The sequence below is a fragment of the Maniola jurtina genome, chromosome 15 (genome assembly GCF_905333055.1).
Source record: "Maniola jurtina chromosome 15, ilManJurt1.1, whole genome shotgun sequence".
Classification (NCBI taxonomy): Eukaryota; Metazoa; Arthropoda; class Insecta; order Lepidoptera; family Nymphalidae; genus Maniola; species Maniola jurtina.
This window is the reverse complement of record NC_060043.1, coordinates 5,564,364-5,591,456: the sequence shown is the minus strand read 5'-3', so window position 1 is coordinate 5,591,456 and position 27,093 is coordinate 5,564,364. Positions and strand designations below refer to the sequence as shown.

General features: G+C 36.2%; 2 protein-coding genes across 4 annotated transcripts; one reads left to right on the top strand and one right to left on the bottom strand.

Moving 5' to 3' along the window:
• Positions 1–1,524: 1,524 nt before the first annotated feature.
• Positions 1,525–13,554, bottom strand: LOC123872878. Of its 2 annotated transcripts, XM_045917475.1 has the most exons (18): positions 13,523–13,554; positions 12,797–13,108; positions 12,185–12,411; positions 11,705–11,767; positions 11,391–11,605; positions 10,768–11,047; positions 10,566–10,693; positions 10,200–10,460; positions 9,950–10,074; positions 9,812–9,860; positions 9,650–9,721; positions 8,746–8,784; positions 8,448–8,483; positions 8,054–8,230; positions 7,426–7,635; positions 6,450–6,799; positions 2,400–2,452; positions 1,525–2,203 (listed from the first exon to the last, which is right to left on the bottom strand). In XM_045917475.1, the coding sequence occupies exons 2-18, from the start codon at positions 13,077–13,079 to the stop codon at positions 2,198–2,200; spliced, it is 2,574 nt and encodes an 857-aa protein (XP_045773431.1). In that variant the 5' UTR covers positions 13,080–13,108; positions 13,523–13,554; the 3' UTR covers positions 1,525–2,197. The 2 variants fall into 2 exon arrangements, with proteins under 2 accessions (XP_045773431.1, XP_045773432.1); XM_045917476.1 differs by lacking the exons at positions 8,054–8,230; positions 13,523–13,554 and having other exon boundaries at positions 12,797–13,260.
• Positions 9,745–26,093, top strand: LOC123872877 (HEAT repeat-containing protein 6). 2 transcript variants are annotated; one of them, XM_045917474.1, is made up of 16 exons: positions 9,745–9,766; positions 14,543–14,791; positions 15,391–15,654; positions 15,926–16,129; positions 16,529–16,813; positions 17,333–17,544; positions 18,213–18,442; positions 18,560–18,885; positions 19,314–19,521; positions 20,155–20,318; positions 20,690–20,812; positions 21,655–21,779; positions 22,959–23,046; positions 23,655–23,879; positions 24,393–24,608; positions 25,616–26,093. In XM_045917474.1, the coding sequence occupies exons 2-16, from the start codon at positions 14,624–14,626 to the stop codon at positions 25,871–25,873; spliced, it is 3,096 nt and encodes a 1,031-aa protein (XP_045773430.1). In that variant the 5' UTR covers positions 9,745–9,766; positions 14,543–14,623; the 3' UTR covers positions 25,874–26,093. The 2 variants fall into 2 exon arrangements, with proteins under 2 accessions (XP_045773430.1, XP_045773429.1); XM_045917473.1 differs by lacking the exon at positions 9,745–9,766 and adding an exon at positions 13,757–14,076.
• Positions 26,094–27,093: the final 1,000 nt, after the last annotated feature.

The following is a 27,093-nucleotide window of genomic DNA, read 5'->3' as shown; positions in this document are numbered from 1 at the left end:
AACCAATCTTCAAAACATTAACAACAGAGACAGACACCCCTCTACTACAGAATGGCTTGAATACATATGAAACATGTCCATTAGTTTAACTATTGTAACCCAAATTAATAAAGTGTTGCTACACCAAATGAAATGTCAAACAAAAAAAAACCGCTGAAATAACCAAATGCTCCTAAAAATACTCTATGTCTGCAGATATTTTGCCTTCGTTCGTGCTGTAATAGAAACCCTTATATTACTTTAATGTTCAAATTACTATAGTACTACTCAGTACTAGTGCAGTACCCGGCAGGAAAGATTACACATCAAACTTTAGAAAGAGATTTCGGCTTTGTAGAGCGTTGTCTCTGTTACTCAGACCTATGTATATGACGTTTTATCGGTTTCAACGACAGAGACAACGCTCTACGAAATCGTTATCTCTTTCTAAAGTTCGATGTAATAATATTACTTAGTATCTAAATTAAAACCCTTAAGTTCAATGCTCATCGCACATCATAATCACCTTCCGCGACGCGCAAAGCAACGCGTTTTTCAACACTAAAATTTCGGATCAGCGATGTAATGTGTGATCAGGTTAAGGGCATAATGCAAACTTACGAAGAAGAAACCAAAGAAAAATTTCGACCTTATGAATTAATTCAGTGAATTAATATGACTCTCTAGTTCTTCAGATTTGGCGAACTTATGACGTACCAGATAAAAAATCGATATTATGAGTTATGACTTGCTGCAATATATTATGACCCTTTAGAACTTGAAATCTATAGAGCGCACTTTGACTTTGCTTAGACTTAAGTTTCAGTTAAAACGAGACAGATTTATGCCAGCGGTATAATGCTGTCTCGTATTAACAGTGTCTTAAGTCTGAGCAAAGTCAAAGTGTGCTCTAAGATCTAAGTCTTAGATATGGTGAGAATGTGCCTAATTTTGCTTTACACAATCTCTAAACTAAAATGACAGATCTAAATATATTGTTATACGTTTCATAATACTCACTGCGAAAAACGATAGCATGCCATTAAAACAATGCCACATCAACATGTTTTATAACAAGTGTAAATTAAAAATTTATAACACTCCCGACAAGTGAAGGTTACAATAACTAGATAAGAGCTGATAACTTTCAAACGGCTGAACCGATTTTCTTGGATTATAGCTAAGAACACTCTCGATCAAGCCACCTTTCAAACAAAAAAAAAAAACTAAATTAAAATCGGTTCATTAGTTTGGGCGCTACGGTGCCACAGACAGATACACAGATAAACACGTCAAACTTATAACACCCCTCTTTTTGGGTCGGGGGTTAAAAATATGAGATCCATTAGAGGCGATTCGCTATTGTACCTAACACATATTGTATAGATTTGTAAATTGTAGGTACTTATATATATATATATATTTTAGGGTGCTAAAAATGGAATCTGGTTGGATCAAAAATCAATACCTATCTTATTTTATTTCGTCGTGTGAATTTAGAAAATGTTTTAATTATTAAGGATATTATAAAGTTTTTAGATTTGCGTTTCGAACGGTACTTCGCTTACGTCCGCACATGATCTTTGCAATTTTAGCAGTAAAAAAAATGAATTCGATACAAATAATACATAAATGTCCACTTGCAAAACATGTAAATAATATTCTGACAGTGATTTTGTTAATAGAATTGTTTTTGTTACGCAATGCAATAAGGTTTTAAAGGTGATCGCAGACCTAGCTGCATTCAACGCAGTATTGTTGCTGTAGTGAAATGAAATATGAACTCAACGAATTCTTCAACTTATTGCATTGTGATTGTTACCGTATTGTACCTTGTAGTATTAAAATAATATATTGTAAAGGAAAATCTTGTGTACGTAATTTCAGTGATTATTAAATGTTTTTTTTTTATTCATTTGTTTTTAATTTTAGTGTATACCTCCTTATACTAAATACTAATACAAAAAATTGAAACTAATTTAAAATGCTAATTCGTCAAAAAATGTATTATGTAAAACCAATAACATTATTTATATCATAAACGTGTTTGATTCATCTAAGTACATGGCGTAAAAAATTCATGCTTGGTGATGAGTAGGATAGAAGATATAAAATGCATGAGAGTAGAAGATAACACTCTACAAAAGTGACTCAATTTTCGTAGTTTTTAGTCTTCACTTTAGATACGTATTACGTATGGCCAGTTCTTTTGGGTTTCCTAGATCTGAAAAACAAGTTTTATGTCCTTTGTCTTTAATTATGTAGGTAAACCAAAGGTAAATAAAAGATTTGAAGTCGATTATTCATTCGCTAAATAATGATTATTTATTTGACTTCTGAGGAATTTTGACAGTTTTCAGTATAAAGAATGTCAATAAGGTGGAATGTGCGATCAGCATTCAGCACTGAGGAATACTTACATCTGTCATTGAGTACAGAGGTGTATCTCCTGGTAGGCGTAACCCGTCAATATCTGAAACAGCGTATAATTTCGACTAAACTGGCAACATGTACTATCACAAATAATTTTATTGCTAATTTCACTGTATGCTATTTCGTACTCCACAATGTCACAGTTAGGTTTAAAGAGTTTATTTCTCAGAAGAACAATGTTCACTTATATGAGAATAATAAATATAAATATAGATAAAACATAAATTTTTAAAGGTACGGTGACTTTATACAATAATAATATTTTAAAACATGCTACATTCGAAGTTAACAAACTATAATATATATCTATCTATCTATCTATTATGTCTGACAATACTTTTTTAACTCAGCTTTAAATTTTGGAAAAGATTTTTCCTCCAATATGTGTTTTGGCAAGTCATTATATAGTAGCGCTCCCTCAAACTGTATAGTTTTGGTACCATAATTAGTCCTAGCTTTAGTTAATTGTAGCTTGTGCTTGTTACGTGTACCATATTTATGAGATTTTGTTTTAAAAGTGATTTGTGTATGTACGGAGTCCAAAAGTATTTTTCTAACTAGTAAACATATTTTGTATTTGTATAATTGACTTATAGATAGTTCATCAGTTTTCTTATATAATTCTTTAGTCGGGAAGCGATAGTCTAGATGAAACAGAACTTTTAACAATTTGTTTTGAGATATTTGAAGATCCTTTAAATTAGTTTTATATGCACATCCCCAAATCTCTATTAAGTATTCCAGTAAAGGCTTGGCTAATGAGTTATAAATGATTCCTCGGACTTTATGCGGTATACAGCGTGCAGATTTACGCAACGCTCCAGTCAATGATGTGATTTTTGTCTGCAGGTAATCTAAATGAGCTCGCCATGTTAATTTAGAATCCAGTACAAGACCAAGATATTTTTCTGCTTCTGACTGTTTCAGTTCTTGGTTATTTATAGTTAAGGGATCGAAATCAGGAACTTTTTTGTTTTTCGCAGTAAAAAGCATGTAAGAGGTTTTAGCAACATTTATAGTAAGCAAATTGTACTGTAACCATTCATTTAGTGTATCTAGATCTGCTTGTGCGTTAGACATAATTTCATGGATTGATTCTCCAAAATAAAATAAGCATGTATCATCAGCGTATAAGGATACCTCTCCGATCAATCCCAGATTTCCAATATCATTTATGTAAATCTGTTCAAGATAATTATCTAGTTTGGAACGCTTGGAACACAAAAATTCTAAAAGCAAGTATACTAGCGAGGTTTTTACCTATACTAGCGGACGCACGTGTATATTATATAATCACTATTTAGTTCCTACCGAGAAAAACCAGCAAGAAACTCGGCGGTTGTTCTTTTCAACTGTTTAATTAACACTTAGTATAATAGTGGAACAACAACTTTTTGCTACAAATTGATGTCCAGTGTAGGTATAGTTCGTGACAGATCGACATGGCAATCGGAGGGGGGGGGGGGGGGGGGGGACGCTAACAAAGTGCGGATGTCGTGGGTGTGTGCGGGGCGTCCCCCAGCCTCATTCCCGATTGCCATGTCGACTTGTCGCAAACTATAGGTACACAAAGCAAAACAAATCGGTAAGCAGGCAACACAACGAAGCATTATGTGTGTGCATAACTCGTTTACTTATTATTTTACACCTATCTCTCTTTAATGAATTGTCGGTCTCTTTTCACCATACCTACGTGCAATAATTACAAATTACATATTTCGCTGATTTCCCCACAGCAGGCACTAGGTAGTATTGCCGCTTACCCACGCTGATAGAATCCGATCGTCGAAGCACAATTATGTCAGAGTAAAATGGCCTTAAACCACCTTGAGATAACGTCTAAAATTCACGACTTTAATTAGCAGTTTTCACTTGCAGTGCTGGCTGTAGATATGTGGACGAATTTAAGCTTTAAAACAAGTCAGTTAAGGTCTATTCATCACTGAAATGTTTCGAACCCACAAAACGATAAATTATGCGGTGTAGGTATACCTATAGATTACAGAATGGCAATATCAAGTTGATGTCCCATTTTTTAAATCTACCCTACCTATTTTATAAATTATTGTCAAATAGAACTTGAGCACGCGGATTAATAGATCCTTGTAGTGAATTCATTTATGGTGTATTGTGTTATTTTTCACACTGAATAACTACTGAACTTCTCACCACCATGGAACATTTATTTATCTTTGTTTAAAAAGCAGAGATTGTTATTTGAGCGGAATATTTCGATAACCGAAATCGATGATATCGGTAAGTAAACAAATATAACCTACTCGTATTGAAATTATGTTTATGGTTTTACTTATGTGCATTTAGTATTTTCTAAATGTTAGCGTAATGTTTTTAGTCCATTTAATACTTTTAATCAGATGCATTATAATATAACAATGTAACCAATATACTAAATACTAGTTGATGCCCGCGACTTCATTCCCGTGTATATAGGTTATTAAAAATCCCGTGGAACTCATTAATTTTCCAGGATAAAAAGTAACCTATGTATTAATCCAGGATATAATCATTTACAGATGAATACCGTGCGCTTGTGGGTCTGTCACTACGGAGAAACGGGGCATGTAGACAATTGTTGACCTGGGCCCAAACCATCAGCTTATAAGATGGAGTCACATCACCACCAAGAAATCGTTGCAATGCATAGCGTGGATTCCTTTTTAAAAATTTGGTTGACAGCGACCAAGCACAATGTAGTTCTACAAACTGTGCGGAAGCATTTGCGTGCGGCCGGAATACATTACGAAGAAAATATTACGAATGGTTTGCACCAGGACCATAGACTTTCATTTTGCAATGAAATATATAAACTTTGACTGATGTAATTACGTTGTTATTTTTAATAATGAAAAATCTTTTGAGTCGGACAAGGATGGACGTAAAATACTATAATAATAGAACAACAGGTAAACGATATATTATACTTTGAATAAAGTGGTAACTTCAACCTGGGAGTCTCTGCGGGGCAGCATAGACTTGCTGGAATATGGTTACTAACATGACGAGTCGATTACAAAAAGTAATAGCTTACGAGGGTGGCCTACCTTTATACATTATTAAATAAAGTATAGGTAATTAATTTAATTCTATTTGTGAGTGATGTTATTGTTATTGCAGTTAGAAGTTATAATTGATTTTGATTTCTAACTAAGTAATTAACATGTTGATTCATCTCACAAACCTAAAAGTAACCCAAAACGTAAATAAAACATTACGTTCATACTTGACCGACTTTTAGCATACTTCACATCGATATTGGTTTTAAATTACTATAGGAGTAATAGGAGTAGATAAAGTATGTCAATTTTTTTTCCTCTTTTGTATACCTTCTGTTAACTTGATGTGTTAATTTTTTGACAAGCGTCTTATTTATTTCTTGCTTATTATAATAATTTATGAACTGCACAAAAGACAAATAAATAACTTCTAAAATAGAAAAGTGTTATTATTTTTGTTTTTTCTTGCTTATAATTATATTGTTTGAAAGTATGATAATTTTGACTGTATAAAGAAGACAAAATAAATAATTGCAAAAATAAAAAAGCAATCCCCCACTAGGATTAGAACTCACGCCATATTTAAGAACTTCAACACTATTACCACTCGGCCATCAGAACTATGTTGACGAATGTGAAATTTGCAACCCTATACGACTGGTAAGGTTATCTAGAAGTGTGAGTGAGTGTAGTAAGTGTGAGTGTATCTATTATCGGATAGCATCGGGTCGTATCTTTGTGTGTTATACATACGCGCGCATTAGTATGCTCTGCCAAGCGAATTATTTTTCCGAGTGTACCTATGTCGTACTAATTTTGACAACTTCATAGAACAAGATGTTTGTTTGATATAACCGGTCTATGGTGCTAATTTAGTTCAATGTAGGCTGTCTGATTAGGACTTGGAGAAGAAAATATGATTGTATGTACGCAAACCCGCGGGGCCGGCGAACTGACGAAATATCAACCAGGTACGCGTAGTATCCATGCTCGCAACTCTCTACACAAAATCTTGTTATTTACCATGATTTGCTTTTTTCATCGACTCTTGATGTTTTAGATTCTTCAGTTGGTATTCTGAAACTGTCATCGAGGGACGCGTTTTCGCAAACTCCACACTCCGGATTGAGCTTTCAAGTCTATGTTCAATTTGATCGATCGTTTTGACGTAATCGGAGGAAATTTTGCGAGCGAATTTTCTGCTATGCTGTACGTTAAGTACTTGTTCGATAGAGCTGCCTTCGATTGTGACTGAGTGGAGCGGGCGTAAGTGATTATCTTGAGAAAAATTACCACTATCCCTAGAGAAATGTTTTATGCCACGCATTGGACTTTGTGTTAAAATGAAATTCTTTTGCTTAATTGAAGGTGATCTGAAAAGAAAGGCTTGGTTGGAATTTGATAATTCCACACAAACCTACCTACACTTTCCTATATTTATAGCGTCAATAGCTCAACAGTTAAAGGAGCGGACTGCAATCCGAAAGGTCGGCGGTTCAAACCCCACACGGTCACTACTATCGTACCTACTCCTAGCACAGCTTTACGCTTAGTTGGAAGGGAAAGAGAGTATTAAGTCGAGAATAAGATGGCTAATATTCTATTAATAATCTAAGTAGGTACCTACTATTAGCAAAATAATTTAGAATTTGAATGTAACGGATTATCTACAATAGATTTTCGAAGTGGCTAGAAAACATTTCTCCAGAACAATACAGCGAATATTGTGTCTTGCTTCTTGCGTAGATATAAGAATCTAGCTGATGCCCGCGACTTAGTTCGCGTGGGTTTAGGTTTTTAAAAATCCCGCGGGAACTCATTGATTTTCTTTTCCGGGATAAAAGGTAACCCACGTCTTTTCTCTCTGCCCTTTCAAGTATTTCTATAAAAATCAAGTGGATTGGTAGTTAAGTTAGGGCGTGAAGGAAGGATAAACAAACAAACACACTTTCGCATTTTTTTAAATATTAATAAAGATTAGTCCAGGTATAATCCTTACTTATAGCCTCTCAGAGTTGGTCCTTCCTCGTCGTTATCATATTCAGTCATATTATCGTACAATCGCGACAAAGCTGATTGTCTTCGGACTTGTATATCGGAGTCTGAGAGATGGGAAGGTTGGACGCTTCCTGTTACTCTGCGTTGGATCTGTTTCTGGCTGGTACGTATTTGGGAAGGGGTTTTTGCCGACTCTGCTATACGAACTTTGCTAGAAATTAAATAGTAAGTATAATTAACTACTTGGATTTCTTTTTTAAACTCATTTTTAGGGCGGTTACACACTCATCCGATCCGAGTCCGTAAAATTTGTATGGTAGCTTACGCACTAGATCCGACTTTCGCTATCCGATTTCTGTCTGACATGCGTGAGAATAATATGTCCGATGTGGCTTATGCCTTGGATTCATATCAGACATAATATGATGTAGATATGTCAAAGATATTCACTGAATAGCTTGGATTTGGATCAGAGATCGGATTAGTAAGCAATCAAACAAACAATCATGCTAAAGTAGATGTAGGCATTAGGTAGATAGGTACTTAGTTAGACGAATACGAAAGTAGGTTAATTTTTTTGACTTGACAGATGCTCGACAGTTGACGAGTAATTTTTTGCAGGTGCTTACCGAGATTCTGTCACCGAAGTCGTGGATTCTTCGTCTTCTGTATCGGTTTTAGAATTCCATTTTTGGCGTATTAAATAGATTTTTTCCAAGTCTTCGGGTCGGACAAAACCTGTTTGTCGCCTCTTTATTTTGGATGGTTCCTTTAGTTGAGGCGTAGCCGAACTTATTGATACTTTCCTTATAAAAAAAATAAATAAAAAAGAAAGGCAGAATAAAAATAAAAATAGGACAAGTGCTAGTTAAACTTGGGTGGAGACTGGAGAGGGTTCCGTACAATGTGGACAGACGGACGATAAGTAGGTAAGTCATATTGTGTGATCCTATAGGGTTCAGTTTTTCATTCGAGCGTAGGTAGGTACGTAACCCTAATAAAAAAATATGATCGGAATCTTACTTATTCTCCCGGCATTGGTGATTCTTTGAAGCTATTCTGTGAATTAAACATATTAAAAGTTAAATCATTTCAAAAATTCTTAGGTAGGTATAATATGTGGCGTGGCGCCAAACCGAGTAACCAAGCGCCAAATTAACGTTGAAGTTATGTCAGAAACCTTCCCGCAAGCGCCGACAACAACTGTACAAAGTTTCACACTGTCATACCCACAAACATAATTTTAAAATATGTAATAATATTATGCAAGTATGGATTAACTGAGTAGGTAATAATCGTCTGAAATAATTGCTATAGTTACCTAAATCTTCTTAGCTCTTCATCGGTGATTAATTCACATCTGTAAAAAGAATCTTTTTAGATGATAACCAAAAATAGTAATTATTAGCTAGGTACGTAATCAAACCAAACAAAATGTAGCTATAATAGTTTTCTTTAAAAAGAATTGTACCTACTGGTCTAATCGTTTATCACACTAATCACACTAATATTATAAAGGCGAAAGTTTGTATGTGTGTGTGTGTGTGTGTGTGTATGTTTGTTACTCCTTCACGCTAAAACTCCTGGACGGATTTGGCTGAAATTCGGAATGAAGATAGATAATATCCTGGATTAGCACATAGGCGCTACTTTTTATCCGGGAGAACCAAAGAGTTCCCACGGGATTTCGAAAAACCTAAATCCACGCGGAAGAAATCGCGGGCGTCAGCTAGTTTTTAATATGTCTGTGTTGCACAGACTGACGAACTGGACGAAACTATAAGGGTTCCTTGTTTTACTACCTACTACAAATACCTAAAAAACTACTTTTCAAATTTCCCGCCATAGATCGCATCCGCCTTAAGCTTGGTCCACACGAAGGAACAAGTCCGGTTTCATTCCGGTTCCAATGCCGAAACGAACGGATTCGATGTGAAAGACTAATCGAGTGAGGGAATGGTTTAATGAAGAATGAACCAAAGCAACACCGTCCGTCAAAGCAAGTCCGAAACATTTATTGAAACGTAAACAATAGCCGTCAGGAAATATTGTAAATTAACCTTTAGAAAGAGATTTCGGCTTCGTAGAGCGTTGTCCCTGCCACTCACACCTTTGTGACATTTTGTCGGTCTCAACGACAGAGACAACGCTCTACGAAACTGCTATCTCATTCTAAAGGTCGACATACCCTGTCGGGTACTGTACATTTTAGGTGTGGTACGTACTTTCGTTTTGCCATGTTCCTCGCAATGTTTCTTACAACGCTGCCAGCAAAGCTCACACGGTCAATATTTAGCCTGAACAGTTATATTAGGAATTAATTTTAAACTGCAGATATCTCGGTAGGTACTTATGTAACTAACTAAGTTAACAGTTTATAATTTTACTTTAAATATCTCCGGATCTCTTGTTCATCATCTGATGATAGTGATTCCACTGCAAAAACATTAACACAATTAAATACCTACTAGTTAGACCCCTCAGATATTTAATGACCTAAAAATCAATTATCGTTTCCTACTTACGTGATATATTGTCTGATTCATCATCCAGTTTGTAGATATCGGTGAAAGATAAGTTTTTTCTAATTTCTTTTTTGTGTTTGGTGCTTACCAAATCACTTTCTAGACAATAATCTCCGCGCAAAAATCTAAAAAAAATAGATGGTTTAAATTAATAAATTTTTCATAAAGTTCGCTCTTTCAAGGGTCTACCTAGTAATTTACTAGGCAAATGTGTTTTACTCGTTACTACATAAGAAGTACTTCAACTAACTTTTTTAGATCATATGTAGAATCCTTTTCACCAGGGTAAGTCACATCTGTTAGGGGTATATAAAACGGTTTTTCTGGTTTTACAACCACGCTTACAGTTCTTGTTAATGATACTTGTTGATACGAATATTCTTCTGGTTCATATTCATCCACATCAAAATCATTATTAACTTGCTGTTCTTGGCTCACAGCAGAGGACGCTCTACTCGTATAGGTTTGACTCTTTTGAAGTTTTTCCAAATCTTCTTTCTTTCGAATGAATCTAAGAAGTAACCAAAATAGGTAAGTATTAACAGAAAATTTTGGGATTACCTACCACGGTACATATGTTGTTAATTCATCGAAACTGTTTTTATTGGATAGAAACCTTTTCGTTGCGTGAATTCTACTTTCTTCCCCTATCACTGACTCGCTTTGCTCCGCTTCACCTTTTTCCATTTCTAGTTGCATCACATGCTTCAATTCTATCTCTAGAAACACTTTTTCCATGAGTTCCTGGTAAATGATTTGTCATTTATATAAAGATTCATTATATTATGACGTGATGCTGGTTAATATACAATACATACCTCCCCAAGAAGATCACCCAAAGCAATAAGGTCTTCAATATGCCCTTGAATATATTCATTTGTAGTTTTACTGACTCGTATACCGTGACATTCTAAATTCAGTACACCTGCTTTTTCAATTTGAACAGAAATTGTAGGAGATTCATAAAAGGTTTGTACTGATTCAATCGCTTTTAATGTGGAATCCCCGTCGATTAACTGTCCAAAGGCGACGTATTTGTGAGCCATCCAGGGCGCTGATTGAAGTAGAACAAAAAACTGCGTCGAACAATCTACGTGTCTGCAAAGAACCATAACAATTAGTATTTTATTAGATAATGCCCGTGATTTTATTCCCGTAGTTTTACCTAGTTTTCTTTTGAAATCCTGATTTTTTTTGCAACTTGTCATTTGTGTTTTTCGGTGCTATTACATACATCGTGAGAAAACCCACATGCCTGAGAGCTCTCCATAATGTGTCAAAGGTGTGTGAAGTCTGCCAAGCAGCACTTGGCCAGCGTGGTAGACTATGGCCAAATCTTTCTCGTTTCAGAAACCGTGCTCTGTAGTGAGCCGGTGATGGGTTTGTATGGGTAATGATGATGAAGGACTTGACTGCTTAAGTTTAAAAACTGTAAATGTACCTTCCATTATTAGCCATACAAAGTACACCACGTCTATCGTGAGGAACAATAAAGTTTTCACAATCCAAATCAGTGCTCTTAAGGCCGAATCCCCCGCACTGGATCCAGCCATCTTTTACAATACGGTGGACTGGAGTGCCAGAGTAACCACCTCTTTTAGTTTCACAGAGGCGAAGAAAGTTTTCACACGTGTATGGTACTAAATCTGCATAAAGCTGAAAAGTTACGATTATGACAAAATCTGATAAATTACAGTGAAACAAAAATGCAAATGTCGACGGGGATTAACTTTTTGTTATACCTACTGTACTTACCATAAAAATCAAAGTCCCCACATGTTCGGAGTGTATTGAAATGTGCATGTACGCACATGGTCTCTGAAAAATAGAACTTCATTTAGTTAAATAAAAATAATCTAGGTATGTTTATAACAATGAATGCGAGGGTACACTGCTAAAACTCTGTAAGTCTTCATTGGATTGGTTGGGAGTTGGGACTCTTTGAGCTTTAGACGTATGACCTCGTTAGTATGTTTGTTTTTGTTGTGATTTGTTTGTTTGTCCCTTAATCATTGACATTGGTAATAGATTCTATCAGATTGCAATAAAATTTTGACACACTAGTTATTGGGAATTGCAGTTTTTTTTATGTAGTACCATCAACGTACAATAAATAGGTGGCACCTGAGTCGTTTATATGAAGAGGCATTGCAACGTATTATACCTAGCTATATGTTGTTAACGGTGATTATAACTTTTTCATTGATGAACTTCACGATAAGGTTGTGAACTTACCCCAGAAGATCTAACAAAATTTACAAAGTTCCCAACTCCTTCTTTGTAATAATCTAAACTAAGATGATAATCAAATCGTGATGCCAATAGTTCTCTCAATTCCTTATTGCCTCCAAGGAATTTATCGTTTATCAATACAGCCAATGGACTCTGCAAACCAAATGCGATGCCTCCATGTTGCAGTTTTAGTTCATTCCAAACTTTCGGCCATTCTACTGTGGTCACACCTGTACGTGAAAGAGAATGTTCCAAACTGAGCTAAATATTTATTCAAGCTTTCTTAAGTAAGTAGACTGCGTATATTAGTACGCAATCGATTTGAAGAAAAGAAGAAGAAATTAGCTCTAGTATCGACAATAACTCACAAATTAGTCGTTACTAGAGCTAATTTCTTAAACTGGACCCTTTCAAATAAAGATTTTTATATAAACCTGTGAGAATGATACTGCCATTGGCGCAATTGAAATGCCTTATGCCTACGTTGTCGTATTAACTAGTTTACAAATTGCAAAAAACCAAAATAAATTTGAATTTCGCGGGCAGACCCGTCTCATGCCCCTTAGCGTGCGGGGAATATTGAACGTAAAAGTAGGAGAGTGAAACTTATCGTACCTCTTATAATTGGTGCATCAAATATTTTCCAGCGATACTTATGCAAGTCTTTCACTAAATAAACAGAGTGGATAAATTCCTTATTAAATCTATCGCCAATTATTGTGAACTTTATAAGATTTCTTTTGTTGGGTATTTTCTGTTTTTTCTTTGGATACTGAGGATTATTCACGGTGTTATGAGCTGTTTTAAAGTTGTTGCTGTGAACATCCTTAATATATTTTTGCCACGGATGGTGTATTTCTTTTGTATGGGTTGGGCCTCCTTTAAATAATGTTGACATAATGAAGACGATTATTATTATAGTATTTTCTAAAAATACATAGGAAAAAATGCTTTATAATAAACCAATAACTAGGCACTTAAAAAATTAAAATAATTAGATTTATGTTTTTTGAATGTTTGAATTAACGTTTTATAACTGTCAATTTTATACATTTTGCTCGGAACATCGGAACATTGATCGGAACATGATCGGAACGAGTAGTTAATACATTTTGCCTCGGGATAAATTATCGGTAACTGAATATAATCTTTTTTAATTTGTTTAAATCATTGATTTGTACAATATATGGATTGCAATTTGCAACTGATTGCAAAGCTAGTTTCACCTGGTTTCGCATCTGTTTAGGCATTCTTATTAGAGATTTTTAGGTTGAATTTCATACTCCAACATGGCTCAATCCTCCATAAAAAATGCAAGTGCTTTATTTGTATTATATATACTTTCTATTGTATGGATTGGTACCTCCACTAGAAATTAGCATGAAATTAGCCACAGGCAGCGATGAGAAACAGGCTTTTCAAATGCGGTGAAACCGGCACCGGATCATTGAGTTAGAAAAACTTCGCGGTCAATCCTTTATGAAACATGCTTAATTTCTGAACGAAACGAGTAAAACGGCAATGACGTTGACATTTGACGACATGACAGTGACATATGTCAACAATAATGTTTTTTTTTTTTGGGAAAATCAAAACAAATGTTTTTATTTTAGGAAAATGCTTAAAATGAATTTACTATAGCATTAATTTACTATCATCTTTCATCTGATATCTTTATAAGACGAACCTTTACATATAAAATTAGTGAGCGTTTGCATTTTAATTGATTTTTCAGTGCTGAAATTAAAATGAGTGTGTCTCAGCAATTCGCTTTACATTCCGGTGAACTATGCAGCCACTTATATGTAAAAGATTATAATAAGGAGACCATAAACTCTTTGATCAATGAGCTAAATGCTAAGCCATATAAAGCTGAGCTGTTTGTCGGGAAACAGGCAAGTTAGGAACCATAATAATTTTGCCTAAACATCTTGTAACATTTTGGTACTGTTGTTAGAACGTTGCTCTTTAGTATCGCAGCTGCGGGAAAGTTGGTGAAGCCCCTTGCAAGCAAAACTCGCTGTTTCCTAATAGTTTTCTAGATATTATACGAAATTTTGAGGTTAGAATTACCAAAATTTCATCTGACCTCAGTAACCACCAGTAAGGATTTCTGAGTCCAAAGTATTTGTAGGTCGTTATATAAAAAAAAACTATAACGAATGTGTTGGGAACGCAGTAGCCTCTCAACAGTATCAGTAATTCTGGGTGGTTATAGAAAAATAAAACATCAAAGGCTGGGAATCAATCAACCCCAATGCTTGTATTACAGTTTTTAGGAACTTATTACTCATAATACCACTGTATATACTGTATTAGCACTATATAACCAGCATACAATTGCCTTGTCTACATTTTCAGGATGCAGCTGCTCTTATAACTTCGCTGTGTGTAAATATCAAACCAATAGATGAAGTTTTGGCTGCAAAGACTTCCCATTTAATGAATAGTATTGTCACAAAGCAGAATATTCAATTTGATAGTGATTACTTAACGAAAGTGATAGCATGGCATATTGATTGTATCAAGAAATGTTCTGATATAATTTTACCAGATATTCTGCATAACATGCAAAGCATATTGCAAAGCAATCCACATAGCGGGCAAAAGGTTTGTTAATTTGAGTATTACTAAAGCCAAAATCAAAGTCAATTCAGTTAAAACATTAGGAAGTTCTTTGATTTAGTTTATTTAATCACAAGATGATATCTATGACTTTCCGTGGGAAGTGGGAAATCATTAATTTTCAGGAATAACCTAGCTTATGTCCATCCCTTGGATATAAACTATCTTTGTTTCAAATCACATCAAAATAGGTTAAAGCTAAAAAGGATGGGCTTTTGAAAATCCTATGAGAATTCTTTTATTTTCCAGGATAAAAATTAAAAAGTAACCTACATCCATCTCCAGGATTAATCTATCTCTATACCAAATTTCACTTAAATCAGTTAAGCGGATAGGTCATGAATAGGTAACATACAGACACACTTTCACATTGATTAATTATATTATAATATAGTAGGGATACCTATGTAATCTAACTGATTCAGTTAATCATTTAATACTAGGTGTATTAAGGTTACTAAGGTGCTACACTAAAATATATTTTACATAACAACTTGTTCAATTTATGTCCAGGTCTTCAATTTTCATACTTCTATTCATTCAGATATACTTCAGCTAAATAATGTTCGATAATTTAATTTCAGTTTATCAATGATTTGATTGGAAAACAAGGGTTTCTCACAAAAATCATTAGTGGTGATAAAAGTAACACCTTATCGACTCAGGACCCCCTGCAAATATGTTTGATGGCTATCAAATGTGTTATAAGTCTACTAACAATGGATGAGAACAAATCTAGTATCCAAACTGATGTTAGCATTGAAGTAAAAGAAGAAATATCTGAAATTATTGTCAACTATTTGATGAAAGGGTGCCCTAAGTCTCATGATGAATCAATTTACTGTAAAGTAAGTTTCTAAAATTAAAAATAATGTAACTAGAAATCTATTCTATACATATATAAAAAAAAGATTCCAACGAATTGAGAACTTCCTCCTTTTTTCGAAGTTGGTTAAAAAGAAAAAATTACTGCTCTTATAGTTTATTTTAAAAATGACTATTACTTGCAGACAGACAAACAGATGGACTGGACAAAACTATAAGGATTTCTTGCTTTACTTAAAAACGATAACTATCTAGTATTAAGTAACAACTAACATTTCTATTTTTTTTTTGTAGATTGTCATATCAGCACTAAGAGTACTGTCACACCTTTATTTCAATGAACAAAAGGTTGATATACCAATGCCGGAAGTAATGGGGATTTGTCGGTATTTTATTTTATATGGACTTGTAAGTCAAGGTAATAAACCTGAGCGGATAATGCCATCTCAGCAAACCGTTGCAGCTGCACCTGTTAAGCCAAATCCCAAAGGTGGAAAGGTAGGTCGGATGATGCAAAACTTACAGGAGGTACACCAATTTAGTATTTGTGTTATTTTTTCTGTGTTTTGTTTCATGTACTGTATTTGTGCTATGGCCCTCCCAAGTAAAATACTATTTCTTTGTTCATATTATAGTCCAAAGACGAAATGCCAACACATTGCGATTGGCTTAGGCAATCTTCCGAGTGCATAGCCCAAAGCCAATACTTTAGACTGCCTAATGAGTTTTCAGGTCAATTTAGAATAATTAGTCTAAATTCCTGGTTGCAGAAAAATACCATCAGCCAATCACTACAATTGAGATTGTAATAATGATTGATACAGCTTCAATGTGGCGATCGCAATCACTTCTGATTAACACTCATGATTATCAATGACAATATTTGAATTTTTTTAGAAACAAAAAATCAGGAAGCAAAGGAACAATGCTATAGAGAGCCTAAAAAAAGAGATACCCGTTTCTGATCGTAGTTTAATGAAGGATGTAGATAATTTTGAAAACAATTCTGCATATAAGCCGGCCAGTAAGAATTATTTGGACCCCCAGAAGACTAAAACATGTTGGAATCTTACAAGCGACTCTGATATGTCAGATGTTGAGAATGGGAGGGAAACGAAGCTTATCGCGTTAAGGTCGAGAGTGCGACAGAGTGCTGCAAATTTGTTCTTAGTAGTTTTTAAGGTAAGCAAGAATAAATGGCTTCTTTCTTCCTCTGGAATAAAAAGTAGCTTAAATCTTGAAATGTGAGATACTTGAGACAGAGTGATAAATTGTAAATAAAAAAAAAATCTTAACTGACTCACTCACCAATTCTCAGCTTAAACCTTTCCAGTCTTTTCCAACCTTTCTTAAGCTAAAACTTTCCATAGAAACTCCCTTTATAATTTAGACAAAAATAAGGTCGTATTTTTCGAAATTCCTACGGGATAGGGAATAAAGAGGATTTACGTTTTCTCTCAGCGAAGTCGCGAGCCGCTCATTAGCAATCACCATTAACAATACAGACGACATTAAACGAGTCGTAAGCGCCGCTGGATTCAGGCGGCGCAGTACAAGACCGTAGCGTGTGGAAGTCCCTACAAGAGACCTATGCCCAACCGTGGCCTCATTGATTGGCAATGATGATGCTCTCAGATTTTTACTCACCACTTAGGGTTTTATTGTAAAACCGTTAATGAATTCATATAATTTTTTTGATAGGTGAAAGAAAAGAAAGACATATTCGGCTACTGGTGGGCACTTTTACCAGATTCTCCTGATGAAAACAATTGGTTGTTAGAAGATAAATCGAAGAAAACCCTTGCATATGCCGGCGTCACAGATCCTATAGCCAGAAGCAGGGCCAGTGCGCTCAGTGTGGTCCTGGCTTTATTATCTGGGCCCAGAGTGTATTTGTCACAGGCAGAAAGTAGGTAAGACTGTTAAACATCATATCACGAATAAAACCACCATGAGAGTCGTAATGATGAATGAAACATCTAATCGACGGCAAACTACTGAGCACAAGTCTCCTCTCAGAATCTCTTCCCTGGCCAAGTGCAGATTAGCAGACTTCGCACAACTAAGAACATAACCATCCTTAAGCATGCAGATTTCCTCGTGATGTTTTCCTTCACTATTAAAGCAAGTGATAATATTCAATTGTTTAAAACGTACATAACTGCAAAAAGTTAAATGTGCGTGCTCAGGATAGAAGTTCAAACCTCAGACATGACCAGAGGCTGGTGTCTTTTCTTAACCACTAGGTAATTACTGCAAAATAGAGTGGTGTGAGTTGTGACCTAATTATTGCAACTGGTCAAGCAACTCTCACTCAATTCTGTATTTTTTTCTGTTTTTTTAAATAATGTTAGCCATTTCAATCATGTCTAACCTGTTTCCCCTTCAACTAAGCCTAAAGCTTGTGCTAGGAGTGGGTACGACAATAGTGCAACGGGTAGGGTTTGAACGTCCGACCTTAACCGTTGAGCTATTAAGGGTCTAAATTGGGGATGGATAAAATGACTTTGAAAGTCTTTTGAGCTTCACAGAGACAGTTTTATTTTCTAGGTATTATATTTTAATCTTTTATCACCAACAGCAAGAAAAGCCACACTTCATTCATTCCGTTCTCGGTTTCTCTCGGCTACATAATAACTTGCATGCATAAGATTCTAGTGGGCATACTGGACAGCGAGAGAAGCCATGCAGTTATCTTAGTGGCGCTCAAATGCTGTGCCGCATTGGTACAGGCCACTCCTTATCATAAGATGCAAGAAGGTTTGATTAGCGAGCTTGTGAGATCCACCAGAAAGTTTTTAGTACATAGAGGTACGTAAAATAGTTTTAAAGATGTTTTTACTATATGGTTGAACTTTGTTATTACTGTACAAGGCCTTATTGAATTAAAAGATATCCCTTTATAAAAATATTTGTCCTTTATTTTAGATATAACATTACAAGTTGGTGCCTTAATAACAGTAGGATGCGTCCTGTCAATAGATCCTAAAGTGGACGAAACTTTAAAAGCAATGGAGAAAGATACAGTGAGATATAAAAATCCAAATGAACAAATAAACAAGGAAAATATGCCTCTAAACGACGAGTGTGATGACTTTGAAGAGGGATATTCTGACGACGAAATGTTTACTGCTGTAGACTCAGAAATCTGTGACGTAAAAGTTGAAAATAGTAAAGAGACATACTTTAAGTACTGGATATTAGATATTTGCTTTAAGAATATGGGATGGTTGTTTAAGGATAACCAAATAACTGTAAGTGTAATAAGTACTCGTAATAACGTATACATGGTTGATTTTATTGGTTAGGTTCCTTAGAGCGGGGGCACACGAGGCGTTGCGGTGGCGGTGCGGCGCCGGAGCGGTGTCGCTGCGTCGTTTTACATAGAAATATCTCTATGGCATGTGGCCACAGATCATGATCAACCCATTTCCGCCCCTCTACTGAGTACGGGTCTCCTCTCAGAATGAGAAGGGTTTAGGCCATATTCTGCCATGCTGACCCAATGCGGATGGGCAGACTTTACACACCTTTGAGTTCATGGAGAACTCTCAGGCATGCAGGTTTCCTCACGATGTTCTCTTTCACCGTTAAAGCAAGTGATATTTAATTGCTTAAAAACGCACTGCAATGCAGAAATTGCAGTAAATCATCGCTACAATGCATTTGTTACTCTTTCCAGAGGTGCAAACCATCAGCGATTCCAATAATCCTGGAGTCCCTCCAAGTATTATCAGCGATTGCGTTTCATCATCTCCCAGAACTACTACAGTCGCACATCACACTTCTGGCTGACGTGCTCAGTGAAATGTTACAGCACGAACATCAGGACGTGGTGTTACAGTCCGCAAGAACTATAAGCATTATCGGAGATGCCATACAGAAACTGGGTAATTAATTTAATAAGAATACATCGTTCAAATCTGCAGAACCAGGGAAACTTTTTGAAGTGAAAACTTCTCTAGCCGCGTTGAGCTATAGTAGGGGAAGTAGAGTAAGGGAAAAACTTATGTGACGTGTTACACAAGACTGGCGACGGACAGCGGGCTGTTTTCTAATACTACCAAATTTTTTTTAGTTACGAGGTAGGCTTGCGCTTGACTATAATCATGTTTGATAAAAAACAATGATGAGGTCTAAGTTTGAGCACTCTTGCCTATTCACTCTTTCCTTAAACATATTAAGGTGGCAGAAAACACGGCCGTCGGAAGGGCATTTCACATCTTAACAGTTAGTATCAGAAACGTTGAGCAAAAACGCTTATATGTCTTTTCTGTTTTCAATAAATCCATACCAATATTATAAAATGCAAAAGTGTAACAACCTGTCTGCTACCTTTTCACGGCCATCCGTTTAACGCACAGGGATTTTGACGTACACAAATAGCTTGCAACATAGGCTACTTTTTGTCCCGGGAAATCAAATTCCCACAGGATTTTCAAAACTCTAAAACCACGCAGTCGAAGGGCATCGTCTATTAAAAGTAAAACAAAGTTGTTTTTAAATTACATTTATTTTTCCAGAGCAACAAGAAAAATCAATACCCCTAAACCAGTGCGTGTATATGTGGGAAAAGTTGTTAACGCATCTGTCTACGATATTACAAAATCAAGAGAATGTACCCGCTAAGGCCGTTGTTTGTGACTGCATCGCTAATATCGGTGAAAAGTCTTTCAAGGAATTACCGGTAAGAATCAACCTCATGCTCACTCGTCATTGCTTTTCAGTTATGTTACCTTAACACAATCCAATACCAATTACCATTTGCCTTATCTTGTAGTTTTAGTGATTTAATATTTTTCAAACCCACATTGCATAGCGTGGTGTAGCGTGCAAAACTCGGGTCAATGCCCCACTTACGACGCGGCATTGACTTCGAGTGACCTATTTACGGAACGTCCGTTGACCTCTAGCGTCAGTCATGTTTTTAGTACAGGATTTTTTAATTTTTTTTTGTGTGGTATCTTATCTTATCAATAATCATCAGTACTATCACCCGTCTTCGTTTTTGCTAACGTACTGATTAAACTCTGAATAATTAATTTTTCGTGCTGACAGGGTCGCATGCAGATGTTGTGCTGTACACTACTAATAGGGTTGTGCAGTGACGAGGAGCCGGCAGTGCGCGCGGCCGCGGTCAGAGCACTAGCTATGGCGGTTATGTACCGCTCACTGAGAGAGGTAAGACAAGTCTTTCTTTTTACTTTTCCCGCCCAGAATGTATGTTTATACTGTATCAGGAACTGTTTAGTTATTTTTTGCCGTGTTTTCTGGGGCGAAGGGATGAAGAAACCACATTCCGAAGTAGGCTAGGCTATTTGCAGCTCATTCGTTTTTATATAAGCATAGAATAGTGAGCAAACGAGCAGGTGGGTCACCTGATGTTATGTGAATTACCGCCGCACATGAACATTTGCAGCATTAGAAAAACTGCTAATGCAGCTAAACTGCGGCTTTTTAGGAATTTGTTGATCCGCTCCTTGAATAACTCCATGGAAACACCGCTGAAGAGAATTGGTTCCACAATTTGCAGAAAAAGAGGTCTGGAGCAACGGGTGATTGAATGCAATGCACCAGGCACACAGGTGATGAGGGTGAATTTGAACAGAAAACGCTGAACTTTCGTGGCACGAAATTTTCATTTCATCGTCAGTTCTTTAGGGATAATTTACAGGTCAACGGTTTTTGTCAAAAGCCGAATTTGGCACAGAGGTTCCCTTTATAATGTAAGATGGATTTTTTTGCAATTCCCTCGGGATAGGGAATGAAGCGGGTTTTCGCCGAGCCAAAAATCCACGGGCCGTTGCTAGTTTTCAAAATATTCCTCAGATATATTTCACAAGGGCCTTTAAAATTTTCACAATGTAATCAAAACTCTGCCACAGTTTCTGATATTCTTACATTTTCAGTGAAATACTCTACAGTATTTCACAGAAAAGGTAAGAATATCAGAAACTGCAGAAATTCAATAGTTATGTACTTACTTAAAAATATAATTTTAATTGATATACTCGTATGTACAGGACATTGGTTTCGTAAGCGACTGTGGGGAGAATATACTTCGCGCGTTGGCTGAACCAACACTAGTAGTGCGTACTAAAGCCGCGTGGGCTCTAGGCACCCTTAGCGATGCACTGGTTTTGAACATGTAAGTTTATTTATTTTATTAAAAAAACTTAAAATTATACTATCCTAGGCCATCGCCTCTATGACAGGCATGGCCTGCCGACTGCCACTTCAGCTTGCTAATAGTTTGGGCTATGTCAGTGACCTTAGTTCTCCTGCCTTGATTGTTCTTGAGTGGAGACCGCGTATAAGCAAGCGTAGTGTGGGACGCCCTCCAACACGATGGACCGACTTGATAAAGCGGCTGGCGGAGAGTGGCTTGATGAGGAAGGCTGAGGACCAGGAGTGGTGGCGCTCTTTAGGGAAGGCCTATGTCCAACAGTGGACGTCCACTGGCTAATGATGATGATGAAAATTATACTTACAGGCTAGCTAATTCGATAGCTAAGTTAAATTATTTATACCCACTTAATATTACTTTTTACCAAACATTATAAAACTACAACTCATACACAAAGATAAAACTCAGATTTTAAGAAGTGAAGACATATTGTTACATTGTTACGCTTGTGTCTGTGACATGCATGTGTGTAGTGCAATAGACTATAATATAACGTACCAGCTACCAGCGCGGTGTTTGATTAGATTCGGACTCATGCCTTAGAATTAATTTTCCGATATGCTTTCTGAAAATCGTTAATTTTTAGTAATTGTTGGTAAACGTGCGTAACGTAAATCGTAAACCAAGATAAAATCAATTTAATCTATCTATTTTTGTGTGAAAACATTAGAACCAAACATGCCTTCCTTCTTCACATCAGTTAGAAATAAATTGTGACCTACAATTCTGTAAAACTTTCCTTTTAATTTCTCTGATTCTCTTAATTCTTTACCTCAGAGATATTAACTTACGGTGTCACTTACATTGATTAATATTGCGCGGGTGTGTACCAACGTCACTCCTTAATGAATTGATAATGCGAATAAGTGGTTTCATATCTGGACTTTGGTCTTTTCCATTTATAGTTGGGAGGCAATTGCTTGACGCTTTATGCAACCACAATAAGAGCTAAATGAAAATGTTTTGAACAGATCAATAATTCTTAAATTGATCGCGTTCCTATTGACGTTGTTGATATTTTTAGATTAATAAGCAAAGGGCGTAGTACGCGACTCGTATGTCCCTTCCCTTCATTCAGCTTCTCTTACTCGACCTTCATTTCGCTACGGATGGACTAACTTCTAAAACCGAATTTTGCAGGAAGGAACCGGAGATTGAGGACATAGATGATGACCTCTTGCTTCGACTACTAGAGGTCAGCATCCAATGCGCCAACGACAATGATAAGGTAAATAAAGAACGATTAGCATAGTCTAGATGTGGCATCTCGTAACAAACTGTGTGAAAACTAAAATGTGTAGGTATCGTTATTCGGTTGTCAACGCTAACACGTCCCAAAGACATGCTATTTTACGTCAATATTATCCAAAACTAACAGGAATTTCAGATAATTTCTGGGGAAAAAACCAGTTGTAAACAGAAAAGTTAAAAATGGGATTATAATAAAAAGAACAATAGTTTTACATTTTATCAAACGGAAGAATTATATTTAATAGGTCAAAAGGTAAAATGTTATCGCCGTCAAATTAATTGGTCCCAAAGACTAAAATAAACTTTCCACACAAGATTTAAAATGCGACCTTTATTATCGCCGCTCTAGATGTAACACCTCGTAACAGCAATAATTATAATTGTTTTGATGCAAAAACGTCCGCAGCGTCATTTTCCATCTTATAGTTAGTTAGTAAGTTAGATAGTTTTTTTCCTTGTTTGAGAACCTCCTCTTTTTTGAAGTCGGTTAGTTAGTAACTAACGTTGCCAACCGAATAACGATACTTAGACATTTTAGTTTTGAGTCAGCCTGTAAACTGTTTTATGTGAATTTCAATGTTTTAGGTTAAAATGAGTGCAACCCGGGGTCTCGGAAACCTTTTGCGGCTCATCAAGAATGACAATCTACAACGCCACCCGCAATTAAAGACCTTATGCGAGATGGCAATAGGGAAGCTTTTGGATTGCGCGTGTAAGGTCTCCAACATGAAGGTCAGATGGAACGCTTGCTACGCTCTCGGCAATGCGATGAAGAATGAAGACTTATTTACGTGTTTTAGCGGATGGCAGGTAAAGTACGCAAAGAAATATAATATTTTATACATTCATCGATTTTTACTGTCCTATTTTTATTTTTTAAATGCATCTTAAAGTCGTTCTACAAATACATGTATGTATGATTTATTTTTGACGACAAAGACATCTAAAAGATAAATGATGCATTCAAATCTACCGATGCTGGCTTGATGGATAGCTGAAAATCACTACCAATAATAGTATAATTTGTCAAGTTGTGTTGAAAGTTTGTTTTTTGTTCTTTGATCACGTTCCAACGGAGCAATGGATCGACGTAATTTTTTGCATGGGTATATTTAAAAACCTGGAGAGTGACGTAGGCTACTTTTTATAACGAAAATCGAAGAATTCCCACGGGATTTTTAAAAACCTAAATCCACGCAGAATTAGTTGTAGGAATCAGTTAGTTATTACTTATAACATATTGCCCTTTTACTGGCTAATGATTTCTGATTACTTTACTGTAATTTTGTAAATAAATAACCAACATTCTTTATAATATTTCAGAGCAAAGTTTTATCCAGTCTCTGTACACTGGCTCAAGAGTGTAAGAATCTCAAAGTGCGTATAAACGCAGCGGTTGCGTTGCGCGCGCCCGAAAACAGGGGCCAATATGGCGACCAATACGTACCACTATGGCGGGGTATTATGGCTGCGATGGAAAATGCTGCCAATGTCGCCGATTTTAACGAGTACAAACATAAGGATAACCTTATTGAACAGGTTAGTCGTCGAGGGTAAATCTTAAAGCCGATTCACACCAATTGCGTACACGTGACCCGTGCGTAGTGACGCGCGGAAACCCCTAACACACCGGGCTACGCATCGTCCACGCTTTACGCAAGCGGTGTGCCATGTTTTATACAGTTCCATAAATTACAACACAATGGTACGCGCTACGTCTACGCTTACGCAGCCTGTGTGAACGAGCTATTATAGGTACAGAAAGCTGTCTTCTCAAAGACGTTGAAATAAATACGATGCAATAAAGTGCAATTCAGCTCGCACAGCGCTGTGGTCTAAAATTGAAAAAGCTCTTCTTTCTCTTCCGTAAACTCTTATCTCTTATATCTCTCGCTAATTAGATAAGACTTAACCGAGAGCCGTCGAAGAGGAGCGTTGCCGTAGGTATATATATATCTCGGGTCACGTGACCAAGTGAAATTACCCTAGCCTATCAGAAAGGCTGAATTAACATCTCTTGCTAATTTCACTTACCTATTAAAAGTAATTTTTGGAAACATCATTCCAGAAGCAGGTATTATTACAGACTCATGGAGCAAATTAATCTTAGTTGTCTAAAAATCGCTTAAATGAAGTCAACCAAAGCTTAAAAGATGTCAACCAAATCCTATTACTAACCCGGCCCTCTGCTGCAGTCCGTCTGTCCATCTGTCCGTCCGTCTGTCTGTCTGTATCTCATAAATTATAAATAGGTAGAGGTCGCAAAATGGCCACCATGTAAATTACAAAGTACATAATTTTGTACGATCACATAGAATCCTTCGTCTGCGAGTCCGACTCTAAGGATGAAATATATAGAGCGAACTTTGACTTCCCTTAGACTTAAGACACTGTTAAAACGAGACAGCGTTATAAATCTATCTCGTTTTAACAGTGTCTTAAGTACGAGCAAAATCAAAGTGCGCTTTATAGATTTCCGTCTTACAGTTTTTCATCTGTTCATAATATAAAGAAAAAAACTGTCTACATTTCACTATTTTTTTCAGCTATGCGTAACACTGGCTCATCTATGCTGCCTACTGAAGCCTTCAGATTTACCGGACATATTGGATCCTCTAATCTTCCACTTCGACTGCGCCAAGTCCCTATACACCCAGTCGTATCACAAACTAGCCCCCGAAAACGCTTCCTGTATGAAAATATTGCAAGCGGCGAAATATATTACAGTTGATTTGACGCCTGAGAATGAAACGCAGTCGCAATCTTTAGGAATGCTTCAAGAAATTTTCATATGGGACGTGTGATGTTAACGGTAAAGGGTAAACAGATATATTTTTTATGCCAACGTAAATTCAGCTTTATGAACTTTTGCATACGGTCAAAATTTGTATAATTCCTGGGTTTCTTTTCCGAACTTGGATGTAGCCATTCGTTGTACGCTACGTGAATTTATATAATGAAAGCAAAACACTGAGGAGATTGACACTGCCGCTATGCCAAAGTAAATAAGGCTTAATTTGAGTTGTTATAAAAAAAAGACGCTTTGGCTCCGCTTCCTCTACAGGTGTGTGTAAAATTCTGCTTTGTTGTAGTATGTCGTCACGCGATAGAAGGTGATCAGAGTTTCACATTTAATATGAAGACTTGGCTCACTAGGAATTTTGTCGTAATGCTTTGACGCGGTACCGATATCGGTCAAGACGTGTTCTGATTGGTTGATTGACGCATCAGATTGGTTGATAGTCGCACCGGATTGGTTAATTGTCGCGTCAGATCGCGTAGCAATACACTACAACGCAATAATGTGTCTGCAAATTTAATGCCTGTTTCACAAGCTCCAGATAAAATTTATCTAACGAATAAATTTTACGTTATGACAGTTTTTGTTTTGGGAATCTGCCAAAATGCTTTCTGCAATTATTCGTTAGATAAAGTTTATCTGGTGGTCGTGAAACAGGCTCTTAGTGATAAAAATGTTTTTATTGTTCGTCTAATATTATAAGAATGCAATTTTATATCTTAGTTTAGATTTAAATCAACTTTGTGGATACTAAAGAAGAATGAAATGCACATGTGAAACTACTTTATATTATGTTCTTAAATAAGATTAAGTATTATGTTACTTATAATTTATACACCATAAAATGTAGGTATTTATTTTATTTTATTTACTTCAATAAAGTAATGATTATTCTCTACTATTAAATTGTTTATATATTATTTCTACCGCCTACGTACGAAGAAGAAAAGGAACATAGGATACTCTTATCCTTGGATTAAGTAACCTAGCTACTCAGTAAGACGAATCCTAATGGCCTGTTAATACAGGCTGGAGCTGCGATAGCCGACCTGTTTTTGAAGCAACTTGATTTTCGCCATTTTGGGGCTGATAGCACCAGTGAGCGTCATGTGAGCGTACTCGAAACTAAATATTAGTGATGAGACATCAGTTAAGACCTTTTAGACTAAGGAAGTAGGTATGCCAAGATAAAGACCTTGACACAGTGTCAATTTTAAATCTCGG

Bases quoted from the DNA above. Each gene is read 5' to 3' on its own strand.
- LOC123872878 (XM_045917475.1), bottom strand. From the start codon at position 13,079: ATGTCAACATTATTTAAAGGAGGCCCAACCCATACAAAAGAAATACAC. The intron at 6,800-7,425 runs GTAAGGATTATA...CTTTCTTTTCAG, and splicing joins CCAACTCTGAGAGGCTATAA to ATCACCTTCAATTAAGCAAA. The intron at 2,453-6,449 runs GTAAATAACAAG...ACGCTGTTTCAG, and splicing joins GATGAAAAAAGCAAATCATG to ATATTGACGGGTTACGCCTA.
- LOC123872877 (XM_045917473.1), top strand. From the start codon at position 13,930: ATGAGTGTGTCTCAGCAATTCGCTTTACATTCCGGTGAACTATGCAGC. The intron at 18,886-19,313 runs GTAAGTGTAATA...TACTCTTTCCAG, and splicing joins TTAAGGATAACCAAATAACT to AGGTGCAAACCATCAGCGAT. The intron at 20,319-20,689 runs GTAAGAATCAAC...TCGTGCTGACAG, and splicing joins AGTCTTTCAAGGAATTACCG to GGTCGCATGCAGATGTTGTG.